This window comes from Rhinolophus ferrumequinum, unplaced genomic scaffold (assembly GCF_004115265.2).
Source record: "Rhinolophus ferrumequinum isolate MPI-CBG mRhiFer1 unplaced genomic scaffold, mRhiFer1_v1.p scaffold_84_arrow_ctg1, whole genome shotgun sequence".
In the NCBI taxonomy this organism is placed as follows: domain Eukaryota; kingdom Metazoa; phylum Chordata; class Mammalia; order Chiroptera; family Rhinolophidae; genus Rhinolophus; species Rhinolophus ferrumequinum.
The window spans coordinates 929,863-950,477 of NW_022680440.1; the positions used below are offsets into that span (position 1 = coordinate 929,863).

A 20,615-nucleotide genomic window follows, 5' to 3' on the forward strand; every position below is an offset into this window, starting at 1 on the left:
GGCTAGAGGCCACAGTTTATCCTCCAGGTGGGGTTCTAGGGCTGGGAGCACAGGAAATTAGCACTGAGCCCCCATATAAAGCCAGGAATTTGAAGGGCTGTCCCTTCAGTGAGAGGTGGGCTCTGCCCACAGGCCCAGGGAGACAAGGATGCTTATCACTATCCATGTCTCTCAGTTAAAAACAAGTCTCCTCTGAGAAATCAAAATCTGAAACTTGTGCCATGCGTGGGCTAGAATTCAAATTCACACTGTCCCTATGATGTAGGAATCCCAAAACTGAACAAATATTGCGAGAAGTTGTCCCAGGCCATTGATGCCATGGGCCTGCGAGCAGTGCAAAGCCCTCTGTACAAACAGTTCTCGGTGAAGGCACATTTCCACACTCAAAACAATCTCCATTAAAGAGCACAATACTTACAAAGCAAATGAAGACATACACCAAGAACCTGAGATAGCCAATCTGAAAAATAATATAAAAAATATATTTAAAATTATAAAAGAAGCAATAGAAACCACGGTGAAGATACTATGAAAAAAAGAACAGGCTGATTTGGAAAACACCAAATTGAAGATCATGAAATATAAAACTAGTTATTGGAAGAAAAAAATCAGTGGATAGGGTTGGGGAGTGTTGAAATGGGGGGTGGGAGAATGGGAAGTGAGTGTTAATAAGTACAAGGTTTCCTTTTGGAGAGATGGAAGTTTCTAAGCTTAGATTGTTGTGATGGTTGCACAACTCTGTAAATATACTAAAGACCATTAATTTGTACACCTTAAATGAGTGAACTTTATGGTATGTACATTATACTTCAATAAAGCTGTTAAAAAAAGAACTCTGGGTACATTAAAAGCAGATTAGGCATAGCTGAAGAATTAGAGATTGAATAGATTTGAGTAACTCACTTAAATATAGCATCAAGAGACAAATAGATGAGAAATATGAGAGGATGAGCTATAGAGAAAATAAGAAAGTCAAATATAAATCTAGTAAAAGTCAAGAAGGAAAGAGGAGGGATGGAAAAGAAACTGCAGTAAAGTGATAATGACTAAGAACTGTCCCAAATCATAAGACATGAATCCACATATAGAAGCAGCACAATAATTCCTAAAGAGAATAAAAACGAATCCATCTCCAACCACCTTGTAGTGAGTGTAAAACACAAATAACAAGAATATCATAAAACAATTAGAAACAAGATTACTTACAAAGGAACAACATTAAGACTGTCAGATTTCTTATCAGTAATAGAAGTCACAAGGCAATAGAATAGTATCTCCAAAGTACTCTGGAAAGTGTCTATGTAGAATATGGAACTCTACAACTACTATTCAAAATGAGGGTTAAAGACATATTTGGCCAAAGACAGAGAATCTTTACCCTCACACTCTAATTCAAAGAACTACCAAAGGAGAATCTTTGTGAACAAGAAAACTGAACCCAGGAGGAAGGAAGGATGCCGAAAGCAACACTGAGCAAATACCGTGTTTCCCCCAAAATAAGACTGGGTCTTATATAAATTTTTGCTCCAAAAGAGGCATTAGGGCATATTTTCAGGGGAATGTCTTATTTTTTCATGTACAACAATCTACATTTATCCAAACACAGTCATGTCATCTTCTGGAACACCGTCATAACGTACTAAATGCGTCCGTCTAGCTGACGATCTCAACTGGGACTTATTTTCAAGGAAACGAGGTAAGTTGGTAAAAATGTAGTAAATATGTGCACTGACTGTAAAACAAATAATAAGTGTGCATGTTTGTGTGTTGGGGGTAATTAAAAACAGGGTCAAACTGAAGTCCTGGACAACAGTGGCATGGGGTGGGGGTGAAGCATCTCATTAGAATTAAAGCATGCTATGGTCCTTGGATTTCTTAGGAGGGAAAGGACTTTATTAAAACAACTGAGTGTTACATTTTAAGGGAAACTTCTAAAAATAAATGGAAGGTATCACTTCCAAAATAGTACAAGGGAGACAAAGGCAAGGAAATACTTGCTCCGCTCCACTGAACACTGGAGAAAGAAAACAACACAGAAAAGCATGAACAGGAAGCACAATTTCTTTTATTTGTCCCAGTAAGGCTACACTGAGAGGTTCCACCCTGTTTCTGGATCCTCATGTGTATAAAACAGCACCTGACACAAACAAATCCCTCATTAAATGGCAATATGCTCATTGAATTTTCTCCATTTTTATAGGAAAAATTATCACCTCATTTTAAATCTTTGGAAACTAATTAGTTTCAACATTTGCCCATTAATCTAATTGGATGTAGCATATCTATGTCCTTTAACCTTTTTAAAATGGGGGTCTTAATATTTTACTTTTAAATGTTGTTTACAAACGTCTTCACCCTTTGCCTGTGTTCTCCGCTATAAATTTTATCAGTCTGTTGAGTGGCTTTTTAGTGATTTTACAGTTCTTAATTTTTCCGTAATCAAGTCATTCCATCTTTTTTACTTCTTCCATCACTAAGTTTAGAAAGTACTGTTTTTCAGGTATCTCACAACTTCAATTGCCTTTGAGCTTGGAGAACTGTTAGGATCTCCATCAACAGATGTATCTGGGCTGCGCGTGGCCACAGGCTGGTTCATACGCTCAGGAGATAGAGGTTAGTTTGAAAGAACATCAGCCCATGAATCTGGAAAAATCCTGTGCCGGGACCACATTAGAATTACAAAACAAATACTGGACGCCTTAAAAGGTGACAACTCTTACATTTATTACTGTTACTACTACTGCTCTGTGAACACTGTTCATCTTTCTGAAATCCTCTTCGATTTCAATGGCTTGCGGACATTTGTCTTGTCCAATACAGTAGCCATGAGGTGTATGTGACTATTTAAAAGGAATCAAGTTTAAAATTCAGTTCCAGTCCTACTAGCCTCATGCGCACAGTAGCTACATGTGGCGAGCAGCTGCCATAGCGGATGGTGCAGAGTATTTCTCGCTGCACAAGGTGCTGTTGGACAGCTTGTCTTGTCTTTCAGAATCCCCAGGTTCTTCCTGGGCTCTTCCCCGCCCCCCCAACCCTATCTCATGAGTCCTCTCCTCCAATTTTATTATTTCAGGAACATTCTTGCTCTCCTTGCAGCTCCACACTGACCCTTCTGAACATGCAGGCTGCTTTAACTCAACATTTACTAGTAAGTACCTGCTAGGTGCCATGCACAGGGAAACGAGGCACATATACCAAGTCTGAATGTTACTCCACGTCTGGTAGTACTAGCAGCAGGCCTGCCTCCACTGTGCTGTCGCCATTCACCCACCTGCCATCGACAGTGACGAGCCAGGAAGCCATACGCAGACCCACTGCTGACCAAGTTCTACTTGGGGCCTGCAATCTCCGGAGGCCCGTTTTTCATCTCGGGGTCACATGCAGATATTTTTGTCCAGTTAGAGCTCCTTACAGCAATCTGAAGGCAGTCACTACATGCATTTCTTCAATACTTTTCACAAGTCAAGTGCATGTGTAGGTCCTTGGTGATAACTGCTTTTATATAATACTAAATTACACCAACAGGAGGTCTGACCTTTGGCCCAGAACTCTCCCCAGGGGCAATTTGAGTATGAACTAAATATTAAGTATCAGGAAATCCTTGCCAATGTTCCTAAGTCCAATAGTGCCTGCAGAGCAAAGTCAGTTTTAAAATGCATGTGTTAAATATTTCAATGAAGTGCCATGCTGTCTGCTCTCAAATACTTCCTAGAAAAACAGATAAAGCAAATATTACAAGTGTTATCCATTAAATACAGGCGATGAACACACAGGTGATCAGTATCTCAGGCTTTCAGTTTTTCTGCTTGTTTAAAATTTTTCATAATAAGGGTTGAAAAAAGTCACACCACTGGCATACCCTGTGGGCTTCAGCATTTTTTTCAGTTCGTTCCTTTTTACTGCTTATTACTAAATAGTATTCTACTGTATGGACAGGTCACCTTTTGTTTATCTACTCACCAGTTGGTGGGGATTTGGATTGTTTGTGGCTATTAGGAATAATGCTGCCTTGATTATCTACATACAAGTCTGTATGTAGGCTTTATGATTTTATTAATAAGTTAAAACATTAATGTTTTTTAAAAATGACTTGTGCTCAGGCCCCATTCAATGATGCTATTTTTCAAGTCTCAAGTTCAACCAATTTCAATAAGACCATAATGACTAGAACTTTCAGGAAAGGTTCTCTGGGCCTACCTTTTCCGGCCATCTTGGGGTGTGGAGGCCTGCTGGGAACAGAACTTCTAAAACGACAAATATATTTGGAAGGCTGGGGTCCCAGGCCATTTTTGCTGGCTATAAGTGGGGTCTCTGGAACCAGAGAGCATACAGCTCTTCTTAAAACTGCAGGTGTTGATGCTCGACATGAAACTGAATTCTATCTAGGCAAGAGATGTGCTTACAACAGTGACCCCTGGTGGCAAAGCAGACAAAGCCAGAGTATTCTGGATAAAGGTAACACTTGCTCATGGAAGCAGTGGCATGGTTTGTGCCAAACTCCGAAGCACCCTTACTGTTAAGGCCACTGGACACAGAATCTGTGTAATGCTGTACCCCTCAAGGATTTAAACTTATTGAAAAGTAAATAAAGTGGATTTGTTGCCTTGTTAAAAAAAAGAAAAAGGTGAGGGTTTGACAACATGGTTATCTTTTTTTTTTTTATTGGGGAAGGGGAACAGGATTTTATTGGGGAACAGTGTGTACTTCCAGGACTAACATGGTATCTTCTTATTTTGCTTCAATGTGTCCCCCAATTCTGCTTTTGCCAAATAGCACAGTAAGCCTAAACAAATATTTCAGAGATGATTAAAGGGTTTGCAGAGTCTCCTGATGACTAAACAGAGAGCTGTTGTCCAGGACTGTAGAGAACAATGTCCAGCAGAATGTGTTCTCTAGGCTGAGTCTAGAACATAGCGTGAGGTTGTTTTTACAAGTACTTCCCCAGTAGAAGTTATTTTTACAGAACCTGCTCCTCATCATCGTACTACCACTTGCTAGTGCCTAACTATATATATCCAGGCCACTTTACACACTTTTGGACTCTCATTCAGCTCACGGACTCCTGGCATCCGGGGTTGTGAAGATGGTGGCCCTGCACTGTTCTCACCAGGCACCATATGCACTGGGGCTGTAACTGAGGTCAGTCGTCCAGGTCTGTTCTTGCTACCTACCACTTGGTGCCACACGCACATGGACCTGCCTCTCTTAAACGATAATTTGCACACTTAAGGAGGAAGCGATTTGGTTTGTTTTCATAGTCTCGTACCAGTACCAGTCGATATGCTACCAAGTTCTTGTACTAATTTCTGTGAAGCAAGTTGATTATCACCTATGTATACTTGCTCATCTACTGAGCATAATAACAGCTAACATTTTTGGGACATAATGTATGTCAGACACCAGTGGGCTGTACCTTCTCAAAATATCTATGGAATATACTATCATTATCCACATTTCACAACTGAGAACACTGATGAGTCTCAAAGAAGTGAAGTTGCCCAAGGGTGGAAAGATTATTTCCTTCAATTTTTTAAAGGAAATAATTGCCATTTCTTTCAAATATTGATCAGTAAGAATACTGGTCACTTAGAAACCATGTCATTTCAGAAATTGACAGAATTTGTAAAAATAAGAATATTTTATTTTTGCCTTAGCCAGCAGCTGACATAAAACTATTTTGATTTTTAAAGCCAGCTTTGTTCTTCCCTCAACTCTTTCTGTGGATCATGAATTCATTTGCAGCCAACAAGTATTCCAAAGAAAAATTCCCAAATTGTAAAGAAAACAGACATACTTCCCTTCAGATAAAAACAAAGCTAGAATGTTTAGTGATTAATGTTTCCCCGAATTCGCCTCAGCTCGAGTGACTTCACTGCAGAGACTCGGGAAGGGGCAGGCTCCCTCCTACCAAATCACCCCCACCGCAGAACACCTGTTGCCAAGCAGCAAGGCAGAGGTTGGGACAGGATGCCACATACAGGGAGACTTTGGTGCGTTCACTCCTTCACTTCGGCCTTGAAGGAAAAAATCTTAACTTGATAGTAACAGAATATCTTAGGGTCACCTACTCCAAACCTACATTCTGTGAAAGTCCAAGAAAACAGGCAAACTCGCTGTGTACATGAAGCCCATGGGCCCCCCAGTGCGTGGCAGTTACCCTCAGCTGTGACTGCTCTCCTTGGTGAGCTGCTTCCATCTCCTGGGCTAAGCAAATGACACCCAGGGTCTCCCACGGTTATTAACACTATCAGCCCTTTTCAAAGAATTTCAAACAATCATACAGGTCTGGCTTAAGTCTTCCTTTTGCATTTAAATAAGACTGGTTTCCCATACCAGTTTTACATGGTCTAGTTAGTTTTAAAAACTATAAACACACTGAAATTAAAACATGAAATATTAGGAACCAAAAATAACACGGGCCCAAAACCATGGAATGAGGTAGTCAGCGGTGTGGCTTCAGAAGCCCCAGTGTCTTCAGTGACGGTAGAATTTCTGAGCGGGTCAGCCCCGATCCTGGGCGACAGTGGCGCTGTGCTGGGGATGTGGTTCCCTCGGCAGCAGACTGATGTCTGGAGACTAATACTGAAAGCTGCGCTTGGTCTGGATATCATCAAGAATCTGCTGTAGCTCCTCATCCTCAAACCGTCCCTCCAGGCTACAAGGAGAAACCGAAGGAAACAGGGCCTTAGCGAATGACACGTTCCCTACACGCTTCCTTTGTGCACGCTCATATTTGAGCACCACGTACCCACATCCCCACTTACTTCTAAACAGACACTGCTACCTTTCAAGTATATTTCTTTCCTTTTAAAAACATTATGAGGTATTTCAAACATCTAAAAAGTACAGAAAATAAGTGAACAGTCATCCCTACTTGATTCAGATTTCTTTAGTAAACACAACAGGACCAAACTGATACCTCTGTGTATACTCCCCATCCTACCGAAAGTAAGACCTAGCCGGACCATCAGCTCTAATGTGTCTTTTGGAGCAAAAATGAATATAAGACCCGGTCTTATATAAGACCCTGAATTTATTTTATTATATATCGTATTATGTTACATTATATCATATTATATATTATATAAGACCGGGTCTTACTTAACTATATAGTTTTACTAATATTTTACTATATAGTAAAATAAGACCCGGTCTTACATAATATATAACATATTAATATAATATATTGTAACATATTATAGTAAAATAAGACCGGGTCTTATATTAATTTTTGTTTCAAAAGACGCATTAGAGCTGATTGTCCAGCTAGGCCTTATTTTTGGGGAAACATGGTGGTACCTTCCCCTTCTCTACCCCACAAGTAACCACTATCCTAAATTTGGTATTTATCATTCCTATGCATATTTTAATACTTACTACATGTATCTATAAGCAATCTGCAACAATGATTTTAAACTTTATAAGAAATGGCATCATACTGTATGTATCTGTCAGAAATTTTTTCGCTCACAATTCATTTTGGCATTTGTTGACATTCTTCCATGTTGTCCTAGTTCATTAGTTTTTTCACTGCTATATAATAAACACTGTACGATCATATAATGATTCATTTACCCAGTCTCCTATTGACTGACAGACTTCTGCCAGTTTCTGCTATCACTAACAATGCAGCAGTGAATACTGGAACACGTGTCTCCTTTGAAACTCTGAGTGGCTCTCAGCATGTATGCAGGAATGGAGTTTTGGGTTGTGGGGTATGTGCATCTGTAACTTTACCAGGTGTAGCCAAATTGCTCTCCAAAGTGCCAGCACTAATCTGCACCCCACCATCAGTGTATTAGAGTTTCAACTGTTCTACATTTTTGCTGCCAGTTGGTATGCTATAAAATCTTCATTCTCACACTTAAAAGACACTCTCGTTCAATGTTGGTATCTATCCAGATTTTAAATGCACACATTTTTCAGACACAGTAATTCTACTTGTCGGAATTCATATCCAATACACACTGAACTTCTCCCCGCCACTTACCTTGGGATTAGAGCCTTGGACTCCTCGGCAGTCTCTGGACAAAGGTTGGCCAAACAGGCCAACTCAAACTTATGAAGCTTCTTCTGAAGCAACAAGCTGATCATGGGCGGGGGGGGGGGGGGGGGGGGGGAGAAAAAAAACAAACATCAAAAAATTATGAATAAGAAAAAGGTCATCAAATGCAGCAAGAAAGAGAAACAGTAAAGCACCTGCAATCTTTCCATTCTGGTCAGAGCGCTGCCAAATCCCTCTTCCAAACTCAATGGAAAACGGGAAGTTACAACAACACCAGCCACACAATGAAAGTAAGAGAGCAGTTCGGGCAGAGAATCCCTGCTACTGTGACTTTTAAGAAACCTATATGCCTCAAGGACTATACAGTCTTCCCCTAGGAATTTGTTTTGTTGCTCTCTGCTCTTCCTACCACTCTTCCTTGCTTCCCTTGTTAGTAATTTTATGTCATACACATGATGTTAGATGTCCCTAATCTATTAGGTATTTAATTTAGAGGAAATTCTTTTATCAAAATAAATAAATACAGGCTTACCTTACTTAGTACAAATATATGTATAACCTGTATCTTATTTTAAATGTACTTCTAGTTCAAACTATATAAAAGAGCACTGTCAATACAAATAAAGTCTCGGACTTTCATTCCTCTACCTATGAAAACAGAGCTCATTCATGGTAAATGTGGTTTCAGAGAGGACCGTAATTATCTGTTCAAAAACAACACTTGCTGTGCTTATTACTCATTATAAGCATATTAATGTACAAAATTTAGAAAATACAGAAAGACAGCAAAATGAAAGCTACCCATACTGACACCTAAACAAAACCGACATTACCATCTAAGTATACCATTCCAAATATTTGTTTTAGAATATAACCTCACCCCTTCTTTTTTGTAACTCTGTCTTTTAACAAAAGTACGAGTATTTTCATTTTGTAAAGCAAATACAGTAAACTCAGTCACATGGGAAGAAGTTCATAATGTACCATGTGTATGTGGAGGGAGCAGTTGTAAAATGAACACATGCTCATTTACAAACAATACCAGAAAGTATCAGTAAGGTGAAAATAACCTGAAATCCTACCTATAAATAACCAGTATTAACATTTTCATGGAGATTCCCTTCTCTTCCTCTTTCTGTAACATTTGTAAAATAAAAGGAATTATACCAAACGTTATTCCGTGACCAGCCTTTTTGTCACTCGACAATATGGTAGCTGTTTTCCATGTTAGTACACACAGCTCTACCCAGAGCAGCCCATTCTGCTGAAAGTTTGTGCCGTAAGTTATACATCAGATTTCCTGTGTCGAACATTTCAGTTATTTCCAATTATTCACCATTTTAAGTAATGCTTTTTGAACACCACTGTAAATGCATATTTCTCTGTGCACTTGATCAATTACTGTGTTTTAAAAATAAACTCCTGGAAGTAGAATTAGTCAAAGGATAGACTCTCTGGAAGGCTTTTCAGAGACAGTGCCCAAAAATGGCTTTATCAGTATACACTTCCACCAGCAATACATGACAGTGCTCACTCCCCCTATTTATTACACTAGGTTTCCCCTTCTTTTTAATCTTTTTAAATCTACTTAGCTATTTTACCGTTTATTTGACTTCCTTGAAGATAAACATTATTTCATGTGAATTACATAGCCATTTCAAGTTCAAAATGTGTTTGCCCCCAATTAACGTATATATATTTAGTGCCATTCTAAATCCTCAAGGGAATGGGCAGGGGAGCTGAATAAAATGATCTTAAATTTGTAAGATTGAGCCATAATCTGGGTGTTATTTAAGGATATTAATCCTTTCCCAGTTTTTTTATACTTACTTTTTTTTAAATCGTATTAGCATTAAAATTTTTCTGGATTTAGTTGGATTTCCAAAAGGGAAATTTTAGTTGCCAAATATTTCAGAAATGCAATAAAGCATTACATATATGTAATGAGCTCTTACCTACCAAAAATACGTATGTATATCTATTTATATTTATTGGTCTGACCTTCACTGAAGTTCTTTTTTTCTGGCTGGACATGAGAAACGAGTAAGTACACCAACGCTAGCTTTATTTCTTTGTAAGCAATAATTTGAGTCGTATGGCATTTTACTTGATATAGGGCGGTTAAAAATATTTATGCAAATTTATTTACTTATTTCACTAATTATTTAGTGCCTACAATGAGACTGACACAGTGATGAATCTGACCAAGTTCCTGCCTTCACTAAGCTTACATTCAACTCGTCAATGAAGTCTCTCCACATTTAAAGTCTTGCTAACCATGGCCCAGACAGTATATACCTTCACTCGTGCTATTACACAACACTTGTATGCATCATAGCTTATATCTAAATCCTTAATTTCTTAGGAATTTATTTTGGTATAACGTATAGAGTTCAAATTTTGCTTTACAGTATTTCCCCACTAACTTACACTGCCATCTTTACTATATGTTGGACTCATGTAAAATATAGTAAATTGGTATTTGAATCTGTTCCTGAATTTTCTATCCTGTTCCAATGAGCTGTCTATTCTCATGCCAGTGTCACTATTTTTATTTTAATTACTGTCATTTTTAATGTATTTTAACATCTTGTAGGACAAATTCCCCTTCATTTTTCTTTTTGTTTAAAGATTTTATTGGGGAAGGGAAACAGGACTTTATTGGGGAACAGTGTGTACTTCCAGACTTGTTTCCAAGTCAAGTTGTTGTCCTTTCAAAATTAGTTGTGGAGGGTGCCATTCAGCTTCAAGTTGTTATCCTTTCAATCTTAGTTGTGGAGGGCGCAGCTCAGCTCCAGGTCCAGTTGCTGTTGCTAGTTGCAGGGGGTGCAGTCCACCATCCCTTGCGGGACTCGAGGAATTGAACCGGGAACCTTGTGGTTGAGAGCCAACTGGTCCATGTGGGAATCGAACTGGCAACTTTTGGAGTTAGAAGCACGGAGCTCTAACCGCCTGAGCCACCGGGCCGGCCCCTAATTTTTCTTTTTTAAAAAATTTTCTGACAATTCTTACAAATTTAAGATCATTTTATTCAGCTTCCCTGCCCACTCCGTTGAGGATTTAGAATGGCACTAATTATGTATGTTAATTTGGGGAAAACTGACAATTTTACGATATAAAGACATTTCATTCATGAATTGTAAGTGCACCTTCATTTACTCAAGTTACTGTTCAGGCCCAACAGTTTGTGGTCTCGTATGGAAGCTTCAGGCATTTCCTTCTACTCTTTTCTCCATGCAAGCATCCACACTTGACAGAGTGGGCTACACTTCATGTTCAGTTTTACCATCTTCATTTTCTGCACACCTAACACATGTGAATATCTTTCAATTTCATTCTCTATCACAGGTTTTAATGACACTTAGCAGCCCATCAAATGGACTTTACCACAACGTATTTAATTACTGTTGAATGTTTAGGTTGCTTTTTTTACCTTTGGCTCTTATAGACAGCTCTCTGAAGAATATCTATGTATATACTACATCTTTTGTCCGTCTGCTCTTAGGACAGTACTTCTCAAACATTTTCACCACAGTAGAGCCAACAAGCACTGCTAGGCGACCTGGGGGCACAGGCTGAAATGACTTTCTACAACTGCAAGGTTCTACGTCTCATCATTTAACTCAAGAATTCATATACACCTTTTGTTTTATTCTACAATACGCTGGTATCTGTTTGCTTTAATATAGAGAAGCCTTAAATTACCTACCATCAAGTAGAACTGATCCTCAGGAAAATGGGTGGTCGCCCCATGGTCTCCTGTCTGCCCTCGCGCACCACTGCTTCTCAGGGCACATGCAACCCAATTTGAGAAGCAGTGTCTTAGGAAAAAAAGCTCAAAGCTGGTCTCTTTTTGATTTTGAAAGGTAAAGCAAAGACCCAGAGAGCAGGCTCCTCACTTATATTTATTAACGTATAAAGAGCTCTAAGACATTTCAGGCGAATAGTAAATAAGTAAGTCCACTTTATTTTTTAAAAGAAAACCACCCCACAAAACAATGTAATGAGTTTTTTATAGCCATATATACAAATAAATGAATGCATGGAAAAAGATCAGAAGGGCGAACAACAAATTGTCAACAGCAGTTACTGTGGAGGGAAATAACTGGGATTTGGGGTATGGAAGAAGGTGGCCAAAGAGGAATTTGGCATTATTAGCAATTTTTAAATTTTTGACAAAGAAATTATTTTACACACTTGAATCCTAGAGATGATGTGGTGGGTCGGGAGGAAACAGCATTCTACCTGCAAAAGGCCAATAGTGTGGATTAATAAAAACTTTCTTTTAGCACTCACCTGCGGACACTGGCGATGGTTTCTCTGTTTTTGAAACGACTGAAACGGGCTGTGTAGTTTAAAGTTTTCATGAAGACTTCAGAAAGTTCCTGTTCATCCTCAGCACTCTCATTCTGTTGCTTTCGATGCTCCAGAAGCATATGAACTTCTGAATTTAGAAGAGTCTCAGCTGTTTCAAACTCTATTTGTGAGAAGCATAAATGTCAGCTGAAAATATTCCTTCAAAACTCAGCTTCCAAATGTTAATTTTTGCCTTTGAGACTAACACAAATCTCTGTCCCTGTAGAAATCAGAGCCTTCCTATCTCATGAATTTATCTTTAACCAGACTTGTGTACCACAAGGCACAATGGCGCTCATGAGACACTAAAATTGAGCTCATTTGGGCTAGACAGTTTCTGACATCAAAGAACCTGACCTAGACATGCTATTAAATAATGACACAGCATTATCCTAATAAGGCCAGTTACTGATTTCAAAATGAGCATAACCGACAATTATTTCTCTCGCTTGCATGAGTTCATAATCTTTTTATTTCCATAATACTAGTATTATATTCTCAATATTTCTGACTTTTGTAAAATTTAAGTATAGTTGGTATACAATATTGTATTACTTATATTAATTTCAGGTGTACAATACAGTGATTCAACATTTTTATACCTTACAATTGTGGCCACCCACTAATTCTAGTAATCATATCCCCGTGCAAACTTACCATGATATTATTGACTATATCCCCCTCCCCTCTGGCAACCATCCCTTTGGTCTTTTGTTTTTTCATTTGTTTTACTAGATTCCAGATATAGGTGAGATCATATGGTATTTGTCTTTCTCAATCTAATTTATTTCACTTAGCACAATATCCTCAAGGTTCATCCATGTTGTCACAAATGGCAAGATTTCATTCTTCTTTTATTGCTGTGTAATATTCTATTGTGTGTGTGTATACACACCACGACTTCTTTATCCCATCATCTATTGATGGATACCCAGGTTGCTTCCATAATTTGGCTATTGCAAATAACACTGCAATGAATATAGGGCTGCATTTATATTTTCAAATTAGTGTTTTTGCTTTCTTCAGATGAATACCTAGAGTGAAATTGCTGGGTCACATGGTAATTCTATTCTTAATTTTTTGAGGAACCTCCATACTGTTTTCCATAGTGGCTGCACCAATCTACATTCCCACCAACAGTACACAAGGGTTCCCTTTTCTCCACATCCTCGCCAATATTTCTTGTTTGTTGACTTTTTACTAATAGCCATTCTTACAGGTGTGAGGTGATAACTCATTATAGTTATGATTTGCATTTCCCTGATGATTAGTGATGTTGAGCATCTTTTCACGTCTGTTGGCCGTCTGTATGTCTTCTGCTCGTTTTCTGATAGGATTATTTATTTCTTTGTCATTGAGTTATACTAGCTCCTTATACATTTTGGGTCTCAACCCCTTATCGGATGTATCATTTGTAAATATACTCTCAATTTTAAGAATTATTACGTTAGGGAGGGCTAAGCATTTTAAAACACATATTAATAATGTACCCCAAATTCTATTTTTGCATGTGCACAAATCTATCATTTACTCATAGGCCCAGGTCACTGCCTATTATGTACTAGGAACTGGGCTTGCAACTAGAAGACCTTACTCTCTACATTTCATGGTCAAAGGCCGTTTATCAATTAGACCCAATTCAAATATTTACCATGATGCAAATCTCTTGCCCTTGACACTCATTTGAAATAATCCTCTGGACCAGTAAGAACACCTATGAAAGCAACCTTTAAAAACTAAATTTAAAAGAAAAAAAGAAACCCTTGGTTCCTTTCCAATAATATATGGCAGCCCTTTCCTATATTTTCAGGATAACATCATTAAAAATGCTATCATCTCTTTGGAAAAATCATATCTCCCTCACATTCCCATAGGAATATATGTTCCTAATATGTGTCACCAAGTATTAGAGCTGGATTTTATCTGCCGTTCCCTTATCAGTGAGTTCCCCCAGAGTAAAAGTGTGCATTCATGTTTATAATCCCACACTGATGAAGAGGAAGCAACAGTGAGAAAAATCCTATTTGACATTTACATGTGATATCCGTATGTTTCCTACTGGGGACATCACAGACATGAGAGCAATGCCTTCCATTTCCTGGGCCAGGGCACAAAGGCGTCCCACTCCCTTCACAACTGTTGGTGTGTGTGTGGAGGGGCAGGGGTTGAGGAGCATGTAAGGAGAAAACTATTTTTATTTGAAAGGTTCTCATTGCTACTGAATATAACAGGCACACAAAAGCTATTTTCTACTTCAGGGCAGCATGGTTTGAACGAGAGGAAGCTCAGAGTTGATTCCAACCCAACCCTCTGAGGTGGTATACAGGTGAAGAAACTACGGCCCTAGAGCAATGAAGTATCAGGACATATGACCCCAAGTCTCTGAAGTGAAAAGAGTTAAGTGACATAAGGGGGATAAATGCAGCAGCAGCTAAATAGTGGGTCAGTCTCAGCTTCTGAGGCTGCAGCATTAATACAGCCTTAGAAAATGGAAATTAAGAGGCTAAACAAGTTACTACTAATAATTACCTCCAAGTTTATTATAGCTGTCGATGTTTTTAAGGCTTCTGGAAAATCAAAGTTAGAGATGTCTCCCCTTCTGCACTAAAGAAATGTACCTGTGAAATATAATGGGATGGAACTCAGGACACCAGGAGTCTAGTCACCTGTTCCTTCGATAGATGATTAGATAAAGAAGATGTCGTGTATATACACAATGGAATACTACTCTGCTATAAAAAAGATGAAATACTGCTGTTTGTGACAACATGGATGGATCCTGAGATTACCGTATCATGCTAAGTGAAATAAGTCAGACAGAAAAAGTCTCTCATATGTGGGATATAAAACCGAAAGCAACAAAGGAACAAGAGAAACAAACAAACAAAAACTCATAGACACAGACAATAGTTTAGTGGTTACCCGAGGTTAAGTGGGAAGAGAGGTGATAGATGAGGGCAAAGGGGGTCAAATATATGGTGATGGAAGGAGAACTGACTCTGGGTGGTGAACACACAATGTGATATATAGATGATGTAATATAGAATTGACACTTGAAACCCATGTAATTTTACTAACCACTGTCACCCCAATAAATTAAAAAAAAAACGTACTCAGAAGCTTTCGGTGGTCTCCATTTTTAGTCCTTGAACTAATTACACGTTTGCTTACTTTCCATCCTACAGCAAAGGCTTTCTCTAAGGACTTACTGTTGTTCCTATATATATACATATATTCTAAAATACATAAACTTTACATGCTGTATCAGCTGAGAAGTTAAGAGATAAGAGATGTTCAGAACTCTGACACATTGTTAACTGATAGGATCTAATTATCCCCAATTCAATAAAATATTCATGAGTACCAGATGTTACCTGATTTTATCTAAACAAGTATTTTCCAGGTTAAAAAAAACACTAAGTAAAAAGTACCTACACAAAACCCACATACAAAAAAACTGGTTTAATTTATCATGAAATTAAGAAAACCATTTCCTTCTTAGTTATTATACCTTAAAAAAGAAACAAATGTGTATTTCCATTATGCTAAAAACTTCCATGAAGCTATCCTATGGAAATATTTGCACTTGAGTCTATGAAATAAAAAACTGGAAGCAACCTGTATGTATATCAATAGATAAATACTATTATTTATATTTAATAAGTAATAGTATCTGGAGCTTTAAAAGAACAGGACCTTTCTATACAATATACCATCAAAAATTTTTAAAGCTGTAAGATTTCTATAGCATAATCCCATTTTTGAAAAAAGTGTATATGTATATGCATATATTTATGAATAAGCATAAAAATTCGTTTGGAAGGATAAGCACTAACCCGTTTAGTTTCCTATGGGTGAAAGGGTGTTGCATTTCACATTGTATTGTGGATATAATTTTTAAAACAGGAGGATATTGTCAAGGTTCCCTCATTTACTTTGTAATCAGTATCTGTAGGATGCATTAGTTTAAAATCTGAAGTTTTCTCCTTCCTTTGGGTTTCTAAATTACAAATAAGGGACATCACAATGCAGACAAAGCTCCCTGACAGCAAAATGTGCTTTAGTTGCTGCGGTCTGACAAAGATTCTCCCCGTGACCGCTTTCTAGCCAGGCTCCTCTGAGCCCTCTTCCCGACCAGGCCTCAATTTTGGCCCATAAAGGCTTGATTAAAACATTAATATGATTTCTAACAGCTCAAGGCTGTATCCCTAGAATGACCTTAACTCCTTTAAAGCGCCGGCCTGTGAAAACTGAATGCAGCCAAAATAATTTAGTTTGTTCCAGCCAACAGAGGGCGGGCAGTGGGATGGTAGGAATCTAACTTCCAAAGCTCCAGCTGACAAACCCAAATGGGTTTCAAAAGGACCAACCCCCTTCCCACTTTCTGTAATTTTTCACTTCCCTGACTCTAAGCCCCGCTCACCGCCGCTCCCTATCCTTTCATTCTCCCTGTAAAACGCTGTCACCTCTACACAAATGAAGTTGAGTTCAGTCCAAGCTGGACTCTTCTCCCTGTCGCAGCTGCATATTACTGATTAAAATTCGTACCGACCGCTTTAACTAGTGTCAGCTTTGTCTTTGACGCATCTCTCGGGCACTTTGCAGTCTATCAGAGAAAACGAACTACTGAAACAAGGAGCCGCAGCCGCCCGGGGCACCCCCGAGTGGCGCCGAAGGCTCCAGGAGCCCTTCTCCCGGCACCGAGCCCAGCGGCCCGGGCCCTCCAGGTCCGCAGGCGCCTCCTCCCTGCTGGTCGCCGCGCCGCCACCCGCCGGGCTTCGGGGCAACGCCAAGTTCCGCGGCGGCCACGCAGAACGGCGGGACAATCGCACGGCCCCAGGCCTCACCTTTTGGAAAGATGAGCTGGGAGGCGTCCTCCTCGACGTCGCCAGCCAGCGCATCGCTGCCACCCGCCGCCATCGCCGAGCTACGCGCCGCCACCCACACCGCCGGAAGCGGAAGCGTGGGGACCCCGGTGCAGCCACGTCCGGGGCGTGGCGGGGGCGTGGCGGGCCGGGGCCAGGACGCTGCGAGGGGAGGGGTTGTGCCGCGAGTCTTGGAGCGGGTCCCGGGACCGTTTTGAGCCTCAGCTTCTCACCCGTGAAATGTGGGTAAGGACACCTGCTTCCCAGTGGGGAGGGGTGGGCTGGATGACATACAGGAATGTGCCGGCTGACCCCAGGAACTCTCCGTTGAAGGGATGCCGGGTCGGTGACCTCGAAAACGTACCGGGGAATTTCTTCCAATGCCTTACGCATTTTAAATTTTGACGTGTAGTGGATTATTCTGATACTTCTGAGCACGTGGACAGTGATTTTGAGAGGCCTTTAATGTCTGTTGAAGCACTTGGATTATACATAGAAAAGTAAGCAAATGGAAAATGATGTTTTCAAATTCAGAGAAAAGATTGTAAAATAAAGGACATAATTATAGTGCATTGCTTCGCTCAGTAGTGAGCAGTGTTTAGGTATCATGTAAGCTCTGTTCAAATGAAAAATAAACCACACAAGAATATGTACCTTGTATTCCTTTACTTTATAATTTTTACAAAATTAATTTGCTTTGTATGTGTATTTCTAGAAGAAATGTATTGGGTATGTCGAAAGAATGCCTAGCCTAAGAAAGTCTTATAAGAGTTTATTTGAGCCAAACGGATGACAATTGCAGGCAAACAAAATCTCAACAGATTGAGAAAATGCTCCAGAAAATGGCAGTTTTGCAGCTTATTTTATACATTAGAGTCAAAGGAGGAGACCTAAGAAGGTTTACATGACATCCATTGATGGCAAATAAGGGGTGGGAGAAAGCAAAACGGAGAAATCTCTGGCATTGGATAAAAAGCAAAACGGAGTGGACATACTTTATATACATTGGTGGGCACAGGATAGTTAACATTTACAACACATAGAGATGGTATGTGAGCAACCATTTAATAATGTTGTCTTGTGCTCTGGTACCAGCGGTTGTGCCTTCGCGGGGACAGGAAAAGAAAATTACTCTGACATTTTAAAGGTATGTTATATAAGATTGCACAAAAACAATAGACAATTTCAAAGGTAGACTGACCTTTGTCAAGGAAGCTATAGGCCCTATAGGCCTAGGACGGGCCTACCCAACATGACCTGCTTTTACTTAGGAACTTTTATGTTCTGGCCATCTTGTGTGGTTACTTTTGGTCTCTGAGTATGTATATATGCGGGCCTCCCCTGAGCTTGTCAGGTTCAGTACACGGCCCCCTTTTGGTCCACAGGTAAAATAACAGTAGGTTATTGTGGGGACAGAGTCCCAGAGAGCAGTTTCTAGGCTCTCAGCCTCACGTGGAAAGGTACTGGCTCAGGTAGTAAATGGCCATCAGCTGTGACTAGTTGGCCATCAGCTATTACAGGTTAGCCATTAGCCACTAGTATAACTTCCGTGGCTACGCGGGCAGGTTGGTTGGTTGGCAGAGAAGGGCGGATTGCGGCTAGCAAGGGGGATTGGTTCACAGAGAAGCGGATGGCAGATGGCAGATTGTGTGGATCCTGCTTCTATATCTCCAGCCCAGCCGCCATCGAGAATGTAGTGGTCTGACTCCCCTATCTATGGCTCTGTTGTTCCTTTTCGGCCTCGCCATATCCTGTGTTCTTGTGCAGGGAGCGTGACCAGAGTCCCTGAATGACAGTTATATTGTAGTAGCAGATCTTGTTACTGTTTCAAAGTGCTTTCTGTACGGTTCATTAGAGCTGTGACAGATGTACTGTTGAGGTGTCTGGGCACATGCAGCAGCTGGGGGGGGGGGTCGGAAATACGCCTGGAACTCTGTAGGCTTCTTTCTTCCATGTATCCATCCAGCAGGCCCTTACAGAGTACCTACTACTTACTGGACCTTCCCATGTGCTGGCCCAAGAGCTGGCTGGATTCCCAGCACTTGGTGTCTTCTGCATACACAGCAGTAGAGAAGACTATAGATAAAGAGAAGAGAGGAGAATAACAAGTAATACAAACATGATGTTTCAGGTTTGTTTATCCAGAACATTATCATTCAGGAAACCATTGTAAACATTTCTGTGCAATGCTCTAGGCTTAAAAAGACAGTCATTGATCTGTCCCCACAGGGAGCTCACCAAGAACAGTTGACTTATTTTCCATAATAAAAGAAATGGCGGGTGGTATGAGAAAGTCAAAGAAAGTGCTGTAGAAGACTACGGAGAGAAAGAGGTCACTTCTGGTTGGGAGTAGGTGAACCACAGGAGGATCTGGGGAGCAGGGACTGGCCTGGAAACTGCTCCTTAACATGTAGTCAGAGAAGGGAGAGGGGTAACATGAACGAACTTGCCAGGTACATACACAGAATATTCACTCTTCAAGGTAAATTCATATTTCAACTTCCTTAAATGTCACAGTAATTATATAGAACTTACACAAACCCAGAACAATGTTTGCTATAACCGTTTTCATTAATGTTGCTATATCATTTTTTTCAATCAAGTGAATAGTTTACACCTTTTATAACCTTTTAGAATGCTTCTCAAAGAATCCCTTGTGGACTGAATCACTCATGTTTTCTGCCTACACCCAGGTGTTTTGCCTCTAAAATAGATGTTTCCCAGTTCTCCATGTACTCAAGGTTAATGTACAGAATCTCCCAAATTTAAGCTCTTCTCTCATAAATTAAAAAAATCTTTGGCACCTGCTGCTGGAAGTCTGCTGGTAAGCGCTACAAAGGAAGCCAAAAGGATAAACATGTAACCTCCCTTTTGCTATTAATAGTCTCTCGAGATCAAAGGAATGAGGTATATGGGGGGCGGGGAGGGTTGTGTGACTCTGCAAACCGCCCTTCACTTCCAGGGACAACTTCCAGAGGCTGTCCTGGGAGTCCGGACTTGGGTTCTAAGTCCTATCTGCCTGGCAATGTGACAGGGCAGTGAGACCTGAGAGGGCTCATCCACTCCATGTGGCTGTGGTTTGACTCTGAGAAACCCTTTTCTCAGGTCAAGCTGCGCTTACTTCAGCACCCACCTCTCTCAGGAAGCCCGTCGAGTCGGGGGGCTGAGCACACCAATTATGCTGCCTCCTTTTTGTGTCCAGAGTAGCGTAGGGTTCTGAAGGGTTCACATGGGCCGTTTTCCCATCTTCCGCCAGCACTGGATGCTACTCCAAATAGTCACAGCCATCCTGCCACTGCTGCATGTGCTGGGGCCTCAGCAAAGTGTTTTTGACAGGCTACCTTGGAAATTCAGTCCTGTCGCAAAGCAGGAAATTCAGCTCAGAGTAT

At 40.2% G+C, this 20,615-nt stretch overlaps 1 protein-coding gene across 1 annotated transcript; it reads right to left on the bottom strand.

Annotated features, from left to right (window-relative positions):
* Nucleotides 1–4,649: 4,649 nt before the first annotated feature.
* Nucleotides 4,650–17,346, bottom strand: POLR2D (RNA polymerase II subunit D). The gene is made up of 4 exons (XM_033102326.1): nt 17,209–17,346; nt 12,302–12,482; nt 7,991–8,086; nt 4,650–6,655 (listed from the first exon to the last, which is right to left on the bottom strand). The coding sequence occupies exons 1-4, from the start codon at nt 17,279–17,281 to the stop codon at nt 6,577–6,579; spliced, it is 429 nt and encodes a 142-aa protein (XP_032958217.1). The 5' UTR covers nt 17,282–17,346; the 3' UTR covers nt 4,650–6,576.
* Between the last annotated feature and the right edge of the window lie 3,269 nt (nt 17,347–20,615).

Excerpts from the sequence above, each read along its gene's own strand:
- POLR2D (XM_033102326.1), bottom strand. The coding sequence starts at position 17,281 with ATGGCGGCGGGTGGCAGCGATGCGCTGGCTGGCGACGTCGAGGAGGAC. Across the intron at positions 8,087-12,301 it reads ACCATCGCCAGTGTCCGCAG|CTTGTTGCTTCAGAAGAAGC; the intron begins GTGAGTGCTAAA and ends GCCCATGATCAG. Across the intron at positions 6,656-7,990 it reads TCCAAGGCTCTAATCCCAAG|CCTGGAGGGACGGTTTGAGG; the intron begins GTAAGTGGCGGG and ends TTCTCCTTGTAG.